At 40.3% G+C, this 11,193-nt stretch overlaps 1 protein-coding gene across 1 annotated transcript in view; it reads left to right on the forward strand.

Moving 5' to 3' along the window:
* Sdha (succinate dehydrogenase complex flavoprotein subunit A) overlaps window positions 1-8,090 on the forward strand; it is a 24,427-nt gene extending 16,337 nt beyond the window's left edge. The window contains exons 9-15 of the mRNA XM_021631429.2: window positions 166-361; window positions 1,049-1,220; window positions 3,514-3,632; window positions 4,549-4,660; window positions 4,849-4,979; window positions 6,369-6,482; window positions 7,138-8,090. Of these exons, the coding sequence (XP_021487104.1) occupies window positions 166-361; window positions 1,049-1,220; window positions 3,514-3,632; window positions 4,549-4,660; window positions 4,849-4,979; window positions 6,369-6,482; window positions 7,138-7,224 (931 nt within the window). The 3' untranslated portion in view covers window positions 7,225-8,090. The remainder of the gene's footprint in view (window positions 1-165; window positions 362-1,048; window positions 1,221-3,513; window positions 3,633-4,548; window positions 4,661-4,848; window positions 4,980-6,368; window positions 6,483-7,137) is intronic.
* Window positions 8,091-11,193: the final 3,103 nt, after the last annotated feature.

Here is an 11,193-nt window from a genome sequence, read left to right on the forward strand (position 1 = left end):
TAGTATTGTCCCTGACAAAAATCCTTGAAGGGAAAAAAGTTTTGATGAGACACTGGCCTGAAATGTTACTAAAGATCAAGGATTGTTGAGGCTCACATACTTCAGTGATTTTAGTCAGCTCTTTCTTGCTGCTCTTTGCCTCATGTTACGATGGTGTATTTGCAGAGGCTGTGGCCCTGAGAAGGATCATGTCTACCTGCAGTTGCACCATCTGCCCCCTGAGCAGCTGGCCATGCGTCTGCCTGGAATCTCAGAGACGGCCATGATCTTCGCTGGTGTGGATGTCACCAAGGAGCCCATCCCTGTCCTCCCCACTGTCCATTACAACATGGGTGGCATTCCCACTAACTACAAGGGGCAGGTGATGGTGATGAGCCCACCTCATAAAAATCCCCTTAGGTCTTAGAGGCAGAGAAGCAAAACCAGGCATTTTTCCCTCCAAAAGTGCAGTGTATTTGATAGTTTAATGTTAATTATAAGATGTCATACCTGCCAGACAGTAAGATGCTAGATTATGTTCTTGGGTTTGCATCTTCTGGTAACAACCAATAGAATGTTAATTCCCCTTCCTTTTCCATTTTACAATTGCATTTCCATGTGATCTGCTACTTTTACAATGAACTTATAAATTAATGATATATATATATATATATATATTATATATATATATGTCAATTGGTACTTGGGTTATAAGCAGTTCACAAGTGCCATCAACTAGTCCTTCTGCTTCAGACTCCTGGTCAGGACAAAGGGTGGGGATCAGTATCACCCTTCACAGATGATCCTCAGTGTTCCTCATTCCTTTGGTGTTCTCTCTCCTGCCACGTTCCTTAGTCAAACCAGGTGGTGACTGAGACTGAGGAAGCTAGACCATCCTTTGACCTGCTTGTAACAAACAGCAAGAGTTCAGGAGCAAAAGAATTGGGGATATGCTAAAGAGAGTGAAATAGAGAAGATACCGTTTTTCCTTTTTTACTTGGGGCATGGGAAGCAGGTGTGTGGAAGTATAGGTATTTTGATGACTGCCTCATCTGAAATATTCCTGCAGGTGCTGAAGCACGTGAATGGCCGGGATCAGATTGTGCCTGGCCTGTACGCCTGTGGGGAGGCTGCCTGCGCCTCAGTGCATGGTGCCAATCGACTTGGAGCAAACTCTCTATTAGATCTTGTTGTCTTCGGCCGAGCCTGTGCCTTGAGCATTGCAGAAACTTGCAGGCCAGGTATGTGTTCTCTTCAAGCCCTTGAGCTATTTTAGGAGACTGTTGCTGGAAATTTGCTTTTCCCATAGAAACAGATTAGTAGTATTAATATTGTGTATTAATCACTTTTTTAAAAAAACACACTTTCACTATATAGCTCTGTTTGGCCCAGAACTCAATATTTATCAGCCAGGCTGGCCTTGAACTCATAGAGATTCATCTGCCTCTGCTTCCTGGCTTGTTTGCCTTTTTTTAAAATTTTTTATTTACAGTCATTATGTTTTTAAAATACACTATTAAGAAATTGGTATTTTGAATGGAAATTAGTTTTATATTGTTTGCCTGTTATAAATTATTTTTATAGTGAAATAGTCTTAATAGTAAAAAGGAATCTGTAGCTTCTTGGTAATTATGAAAAAAATTTAGCCTGTTTTAAAAACAAGATATAATGGAATCTCATTAATAAAGGGATGGCATAAGGTCCTACCCCTCAGGGATAGAATGAATTTCAGTTAATGTCTTCTTATGATAGCTTAAAACAATGTATAAAAGAAAAATGTTCCTTGTGTTGTAGTTTGCTTGAGCAGTCAGAACCAGGTTACCAGAGCTACAACCCCCAATGAGCCTTCATGGTAGGGTAGCTGTTTTGTCTATTTGCTCAGAATAGTGGTGTAAAAGAACATTTCAGGAAGAGGAGACTCCCTTTCCATCCACTACTTTTTCCTTCCTCTTGCTAATTGTGGATGCCAGTTGTACAGTTTCTGTAGAGTAGATGCTTTATAGATGAACAGCAGTGATGGTGTAGAAAGCACACACCCTGCCTCACTAGTAAATAGAAAGATGTAGATCATCAGTTTTGTACATTGCATCTTCACGCTCCTAGTCATGCCACAGTACAAGTCTGAATGTGAAGACAATTCCTAGTCCGTAGTGCTGGCCAGCTGCATAGGTAGGGTTCAGCGTACCTTCTCTTGACACTAGAAGAAGCCTTTTGGAAGCCTTGTACCTAGCAGGGAGGATCAAAATCACTTCTAGAGTAAAGTAGAGACTCACTTATTTTGCTTTGAGAATGAGAAAGCTTTATAAGAATATCTTATACTTTTATGTGCATAGGGTCTACAAATACATGTAAATTTAAATTCAGTGATGAAAGGAATAAATGTCAGCATCCAGCAACATCTCAGACAGGATGCTTAGAGTAAGACTCAAAAGGCTGCACGTGTGATTTTAATTCTGGAAGTAGCAAACTGTAAGAAAGATAGATCATGGTTGCTGGGCTGTCCTTGTGCTGGTTGTATTTACATAGAACTCTGTTTGCTAAAACCTGAAAAGCTCATCTAAAAAAATGAAAGCTACAAAAAGACAGCAAACTTCACTGTGTTTTAATTCTTTAATTTTAAATATGAAAAGGTTTGTAATAAGGTTTGTAATATTTCTTCCCAAGAGTAATGGTGTAATATTTTTAAAGTACAAGTCTGAGGTATCTTTGCTTATAGAGGTGTTAAAATTTGTAAAAATGTGCACTATAAGAAAAGTCAGTTTTATGGAGTAAAAAAAAAAAAAAAATTAACACTAAAATGAAGCCAGGCACACATACCTATAATTTGAGTACTCAGAAGCCTGAGGTAAGAAGATTGCTAGTTCAAGGCTGATCTGAACTATATAGTGAGTTCATGAATATCTCAAGACAGAGAAGGGAGAGAGGAAGGAAAATGAGCTAGTTTTATGCCTGGGAGGACACGTAAGAGCCAGTTCTCTGGTTCCCTTGGAAAGGAGGTGGCAAGAAACAGTTTTGCCTGCATTTCTCTTTAGAAAATGCATATACCACCTAAAACGGCCTTTTAAATAACTAGTGAAAGTGAAGAGTATTATTTCATTTTTTGAAGGGGACAATGTGGTACAAATCTGGGGCCTCACCAAAACAGTACTGTACTTCTCAGCTGTACCCCCTGCGTAAAAGTCATGTTCTTGTGGTCTAGTTAAGAGGACAGAGCCATGTTTATCCCTTTATGAGCAAAAGTATGAGGTAACCTCTTATCTCAAGGGTAACAAGTTTCCTTACTAGAGTAGCAAGTCTAATCTTTGCAGGAATGGTTACCTAGTATCCTTATTTCTGTGTATGTTTTTAAAAATTGAGTATATCATACCTTAGGTTGTGCCAAGACAGTGTTGGCTCAGATTACTTCTATACTTTTCGAATTCTTGGGATGTCTATGGTATAATTTGAGTGGTATTCAAAAATCTTTTTTTTCCCCAAGTGGTTTAGTGGTTTTGAAAGTTAAATTCTGTTTGTTTGTTTGTTTTTGTTTTTAAGGAGATAAAATTCCTCCAATTAAGGCAAATGCTGGAGAAGAGTCGGTCATGAATCTTGACAAGTTGCGATTTGCTGATGGAAGCATAAGAACAGCAGAACTGCGCCTCAGGATGCAGAAGGTAGGAATAGACACAGCCACAGCTACCCTCCACGGGTCCTTGGGGGTCAACAGCAGGAGGACCTGTTCGTCACTTTGCCTCTCTTGCAGAAGTGTGTTTTTTTTCCACATGGAACATTGGAGTTCTTAGTTCAGGACAGAAATAAGCAGCTTTAGCACCAGGGACTTAGCTTTCTCTGGCACTCCTATATGTGAGCTTGTCATCGTCCTCAGACTACTGTGTATCATATGTGCTGCAGCCAATAGGAAAGGGAAGAACATCAGAAACCCAGTCCCGGGTCACTTGAAAACCAGCATGGCACCCTTGCTCACCTTTCATTGCCCAGAATTAGTATTAGTTGTGTCACTTCATTTAGCTCCTCTTAGCTCAGAGATGGAAAGAGACATATGTCCTTAGACTGAATCTTGTACTGTAACACAATCAGAAAGTGGGGAAAGTAAATAGGGTAGGAGCTAATCTAGCCCCTTGGACAGTGGGGTAGTACCCCACAAGGGTTCTGAGGCCCTGGTTTCCTGCTTTTAATTTCATGACCTCACAGTTCTTCACCCACCACTGCTAGCCCTCTTGGACTCTGGATGGTTGTGTTCCAGAAACGCTGTCAGATAAGTAAAATAATTTGAAGTGACCTATATAGATTCGTTGTGAGATACATACATAATGTAGTACATAGAAACATTTTTTTAAGTTTAATGAAAATTTAATTTTTACTAAGATAAAGAGTCAGACTTGGAAGACTGTGGTAGGAGGATCACATGCATGCATAATAAGACCCTTTCTATTGTCTAAATTTAACCCACAGTCCGAATTTCCTAGTTTAAGTTGTATAAATTTGTAAAATGTAGGAAAACTAAAGATGTGAGAGTTTTTGCCTGTCTTTTCCTGTGCATTAAAAGTTTGTAATGGTGTCTTATGATAGTTGATGCATAATAATGCTGCAGTGTTCCGTGTGGGAAGCGTACTGCAAGAAGGCTGTGAGAAAATCAGCCAGCTGTATGGAGACCTGAAGCACCTGAAGACATTTGACAGGGGTGAGTCAGCAGAACTCTGAGAGGACACCGCCTTCTTTGGGGTAGCGTGGTGTCTACCATTTACTATAACCTTATTCCATGCTTGCTGTCCAGCTGTCTGTTCCCCACAGTTATATGTTGCAGGTGAGTCCAGAGTACTGACATGACTTAATCCTGTCTCTCTGTCATGGGTTCTTGTGTGTCCCCAGGAATAATCTGGAATACAGACCTGGTGGAGACCCTGGAGCTACAGAACCTGATGCTATGTGCACTGCAGACCATATATGGTGCAGAGGCACGGAAGGAGTCACGGGGTGCTCATGCCAGGGAAGATTATAAAGTATGTCTTCAAGATACATCACATTGACCTGACATTTTCCTGCCTGGTTTTTCTTATTCCTACTTGCTTTTTCTGTTTCATTTTATTTTTAACAAAAGTAAATCAAGAAAAACACTCTTTCCTCCAAGTCTCACTCTCAGAACCTTGTACCTTTTCCTTGCTTTGAGTCAGCCCATGCAGCATCTATAAACAGAGCAGACCTGGTCTTTAGCAGGGCTGAGGATAAAATGCAGCCAGTGACAGTTTGGGAAATGCTGACTTACTGAATTAGACTATCCGTGAGTCATCAGCTTAGACATGTCCTGAGGCTTGGAAAAGAAATTAGAGGTCTGTCTTGGCCATGGTTTTTATGCAGAGTGTTGTCTGTTTAGAGCACACATGTTGGAGTCTACATGTGTAGAAGACACAAGGAGAAGCTTGGGTATAGCTCCAAGTTCAGGATGAATACATCAGCTACAGAGTTAGATTTTCCATGACAGTCACACAGGTTCTGAACAGTGTAGGGTGGTGAATAAATAGGAATGTGAGCTAAGCAGAAGTTTTCACTGTGCTATGAACATGTATTGACTTAAGCTGCAATGATCAAGTGTATAAAGAGAGACTTGGGTAGGCATATCCCCAGTATGTACCAAGGGCTGGAAGCCTCTTCAGAGTTAACTGTTAGGAGCTGAATAAACAGGGCTTTGAGGATTTGAGGTAGATTCTGCTTACTCTCGGGCAGGCTTATGCTAGAGTTAGGAATGTCCAGCCAGGGCTATGCTTTAGGCCATTGACTCAGGTAAGGAGCCTCCCCTCTGCCATTTCTCCCATGTTTGCTTTCAGTAGAAACAGCAAGGTGTCTGATCTTGGTTTTTATTTGAAGAGCCTCTTGCTCATTTAATATATTCACATAAGCACTTTTTTTTTCGGTAGCAATGTTCTGATACTTAATATTTCTTCAGTATAAATGCTGAACTTAAATAACAGTTAAATTAAGCTGAGTATAGTGGTATATTCCTTTAATCTTAGCACTTTGGAGGCAGAGGTAGGTGGAGGCCAGCCTCATTTAAATAGTGAGTTTCAGGACAGCCAGGGCTATGTAAAGAGAACCTGTAACAAAACAAAACAACCCATTTACATTAAAAATGCTGAAGAGAAAAGTTGAGGAAATCTCAGTGCCTGGAGTCAAAGAAAAGAATTCATAAATGATATTTAATTCCAATAAGTATCCATCCATAGAGTTCTAAGAGAAAGTGCAGAAATGGGTCTTGTATACTTGCACTCCTGGCTCCAAAAGCTATTTGCCAAGGTCCCCATCTACTGTGTTGTTCTCGTGTGCATCTTTTAATATTCTTTGTGTTTTTTGATGTTGTTGTATGATGCGAGATGGAGGTGTGCTTTTTACCTCAGGAGCGGATTGATGAGTATGACTACTCCAAGCCCATCCAGGGACAGCAGAAGAGGCCCTTTGAGGAACACTGGAGGAAGCACACCCTCTCATACGTGGACGTCGAGTCTGGGAAGGTATGTTGGCATCACCCAGGGTTGTAATGAGCCTGTTTTGCCTTTGATGGATGACAGTTTAGGAAACAACCTAGTTCTAAACCAGCTGTTAGCAGATCTGAGATAGCACCAAAAGAGAATAGTGTGAGTAATGCTTCTTGTTAGAAACAGAATCCAGTTCCTGGGTGGTTCAAGGGGACCCTTAGTACAGGACCAGCCCTCATCTTCTGTGCCAGATAAGAGCACTGGGCAGTGATCAGATATCTAAGACGAGTAAGGAAGAAGTGATGGCTGTTACACTGTTTACATCACTGTTGTGACATCCTGGCATGAATAACTTAGAGAATAAAGATTTACTTTGTCTCCCAGTTTCAGAAAGTTAAGGCCATGGTTGCTTGGACTCAGTCACTTAAGCAGAGTGTCTTGACAGACAGCTGCTCAATTGATAGCAGGAAACTAAGGCAGAAGAGCTTGAGTTGGAAACCAGCATAGGGTACAGATGGGAATGAGGTAGGAGGAGTTACCGTAATTCACATAGCTAGCAAACTTGAGACTCCTTTTTGTAAGGTTCTCATGCCTGTAAATGTACTTTGATGGTTTAATTTTATAGAAGCACAGAAGAAATGGCTTTTTGTAAATTTTCATGCCTTGATTCACCCTGACTCTTTTCTCCAAGGTTACTTTGAATTATAGACCTGTTATTGACAAGACCTTGAATGAGGCTGACTGTGCCACCATCCCTCCTGCTGTCCGTTCCTACTGATAAAGTCTGACAGCTACAGGACCAGCTTATGTGATTGTGTATTGTGGCTTACATAGGTTCTCCTGTCATACTTGCTAAATTCTACTCTGTGAACAAGGAGTTACTTCATCGGTTATTGGTCAACAGGTTGCTTGTACTTGATGTGCGGGACAGCTGCACCAGACTTTGTCCCTTTATTTTTGTGCGTTAATAAAACTGGCATAATTCTTAAATAAAATACAAATGAACAATCTTTTATTTGCAAATAAAACCATGTAGTTTTTTATTTTAGACATATCTGCAATAGCAAATACAATTTTCTTCCCCTGTCTCACGCCAGCAGTTGTGTTTTCCAAGTATTAACTTTCTGGTTTATTCTTTGTACCGTATACTAAACTAGACTTTGGGGAATGTTAGGCTGTAATGGAAAATAAAATTGAGAAGTAGGGCAGGCGCTTAATAATTAGAAAGTTTGGATGTGGTAGGAGTATAGAGCCAGTGCCTTGTTTAGGTTCCTGGTGGGCAGAGGTATACATGTGTATTGATGTATATGTAAGGGAACAGGCTGGCCAGCTTTGTCAAGTTGACACAATCTAGCATCACCTAGGAAGAGAATCTCAGTGAAGGATTGCTGTGATTAGCTTGGCCTGTGGGATTGTCTTGATTATGTTAATTGATAAGGAATACAGCCCACCATGGGCACTGCCTTTGCCTAGGCAAGGGATCCTGGACTGTGTAAGAACAAGCTAAGCACTCACAATGCATGCGCTCACTCATTGTCTTTTCATAGTGTATGTAACTAGTTGCTTCAAGTTCCTGCCCTGACCTTCTTGAAATTAAAGTCTTTAACCAGAAATTGTAAGCCAAATAAACCCTTTCTCAAAGTTGCTTTTGGTCAGGGTGTTTTATCACAGAAAAAAAAAGAAAAGAAAAGAAACTAGCATAGTACATTATTATGTGGAAACTAGAGCTTGACATTCGTGTTGTTGGACCAGAAGTAAAAGAACAGTGCTAGAAATCTAAAAATGACCTAGAAGTTTTGTGTCTGTTACAGAAAGTAGCCACAGAAAAGTTGCTTTTCATGCAGGAAAAGATGATTGTATTGTGTCCACACAGTGCTCATCACTATTAGGAAAGGATGGGCTGTTGGTATACACACCAGTATGAACGAATCTCAATCTTATTGACAAGGGTAAGGAGTCAAGCAGGTGCATACTGATTCCACTTGACATCTAAAAACTGCAAACTAATGTAACAGCAGCATATCAGTAGCTCTATGCAGACTTGGAGAAGGAGATCCCAAGGATTAGGAGAATGTTTTGTGTGAGTATTATGTTTGTTGTTTTCTTCTAATTATACCTCAAAACTTTAAAAAGCAAAAAAATAGAAAAGCTATACTAAGAATTTCTCAAAGCTAGACATGGTGCTACTTGTCTATACTCTCAGCACTTGAGAGGCTGAGGCAGGGTTGTTACATGTTGGAGACCAGCCAGGTCTATATACCAAGACCTTGTTTCCAGAAAACAATAAGGAAAAGAACATTTCTCACCTATAAAGTTGTTAAATGTCCTGTAGTTCATGGTTGTACATAGCACACAAAGTGATGGCCTGCAAGGACACTTGAACGTGGCGTTTGGGGATGCAGAGCTTTACAGCTTTGGAGAAGAGAATTTTGTAATACTTAACTACTTAGGCATTTGCTGTAGGACTCTACCTTACCTTAAGGAAACAGTCCTAGGAAGTGAAGCTCATATTTTTCATAATCAGAGGGCAGAATGGAGCTTACGATACAATAAGCAGGGCATGGTAGCACATACCTGTAATCTCAGAACTCAGTGTGAGGCAGGAGAATCTTAGTTTGAGGACTTGTCTTAAATGACTACAAAGTTACAAACTTTGTATTGTCTTTTTAATATTAAGAACAACAGTTCATTGCTGGGGGATAGATGCATTCATCTAAGGTAGTGTATATCTGAGAGAAGGCTTGAGGAAGATCTTGTTATGTGCCTGTCTTCCCAGTACTCTGGAGGCTGATGTCTCAGGGTCTAAGTTTGAGACATGGTGACTGGAAAAATGGTTTGGAGGTTAAGAGCTAATACTGTTCTTTCAGAGAACCTGCGTTCAATCCCCAGCACCCATATTGGGTAGCTCTTAACTACTTTTAACTATTTCCAGGGGTATCTGATCCCTCTGTTCTCCTTGGACACCTGCACTCAGGTGCATACCTACACAGACATATAATTAATAATAATGAAAATGCAAGAAAAAGTTTAAGCCCAGCTGTGCTATATGGGATCTCTCTTTCATATCTCTCTCACACACTCACAAATGGCATTATGTTCCGTACAATGTAAAAGTATGATTGTTGGCTTGCTTTGAAAAACAATCTAACAAAAACATTAGGAAGATCTGAAACAAATTTTCCCTTCAGTATTGCAACCAAGACTTGCAATTCCTAAGGGGTTTGCACCCAAGAATTTGCATTCCTAGAATGACCAGGAACTCTAGAATGACATGGTCCAACCAAAAGGCAGGATATGGCCGGTGGAAAGTTGTGACTACTTGGCCCCATTTAGAAGGTTTAATAAGTGCAAGGCTCTGTGGGAGCGCTAGATTTTCTTTCAAAATGCAGGTCTTTTACAAAATGAAACTTTGTAAAAGAAGCAACAAACCAGGTAAGTAAAAAAGTTGGGATACCAGATGTGATGGCACCTTCATATTCTGACTTGCACTGAGCAAAGTTTCATTGTAGCCACATGTAGCTAGTTACATTTTAATTAACTTGAAATTTAAAACTACTTCAGTTACACTGGTCCATCTTGTGCTCTGTAGCCTCATGTGGCAAGTGGCTATCATGTCAGAGCAAGCAGATTGGAACAAGTCCATCCATGGCCATTGGTGGTGTGTGGACATTCGCTGCTTCCCTCAAACCAACTAGCACACATTTGATACACTCAACAATGGTCACTAAGAAGCCTGAGTTTCATAAAAACTGATAGGTTGTTCTCTTTCATGCTAAATTCAAATCAGAATATTATTAGAGCCAAGGGACAAAGCTTCATTATTAATCTGAGAAAGAAGTGTGCTGAGCTCTGGCCCCAGAGGCTGTTCAAGGAAGGAAAGGTTACATTAAAAGGACTGTCTTCCCTGTGCAGATGTCATATGCAGTCAGCTTGGGAAAGTGAGCAAAGGAGCCATGTGGTTTAGAGTACTAAGTTAGAAGTGCGCAAAGATATGCACGCATCTGTGCATACACAGAATATCTGTGCAAAAGAAAGGACAGTGACTCATTTCATGGCTAAATATTGTGGAATGCATCAGGCATCTCAGCTCCCAGAAAGACAATGTTTACAAAAGTTCTAAAAGAAAATAAAAATTAGGCTAAAGGAAAGACTCTCAGAAAAATTAGGCTAAAGGAAAGACTGGCCCAATATGCAGACACATGATATGATTAGCATTGTAGGAGGGAGGGCGGTGTTATCTCATTTATTTCTCAACTCCTGGAAAGCTTAGACCAGACCTGGTTAGGAGGAAACCGAACCTGAGATAGGGTAGGGAGATAGATGGTGGCCTGGAAGACAGCTGCCTATAAGCTGCTGAAGAAGGTGGTCTCCTCAGGACAGGACCTTTATAGCTGTCCAAACTGGAGACTTGTCAGCAAACAGGTAAAGTCCCAGAAAATGTTGGACTCCAGTCTGATAAAGTAACTGCTTCCAGCTGAAGCTTCTCTGTACTAGGAACTTGCAGCTCAGGTAGCAAAATTATGGTTGTTAATATTTTCATATTTCTGGAGAAAAGGAACCAGAGATGGGACAGAATAAAAATGGAATTCAAGAACTGGAAAAGTCTAAAGGATGTTTCAACAAGTAAGGTGAACAGTTCATGAGAAATTTATAAAATGAGAGATTTACAAAATGAATTCACCAAATCATGGGGGGAAATTACCTTGAATTTTGTAGATTTTGAGGTAAATGCCAGAGCTGTGTGAGA

This window comes from Meriones unguiculatus, chromosome 3 (genome assembly GCF_030254825.1).
Source record: "Meriones unguiculatus strain TT.TT164.6M chromosome 3, Bangor_MerUng_6.1, whole genome shotgun sequence".
In the NCBI taxonomy this organism is placed as follows: domain Eukaryota; kingdom Metazoa; phylum Chordata; class Mammalia; order Rodentia; family Muridae; genus Meriones; species Meriones unguiculatus.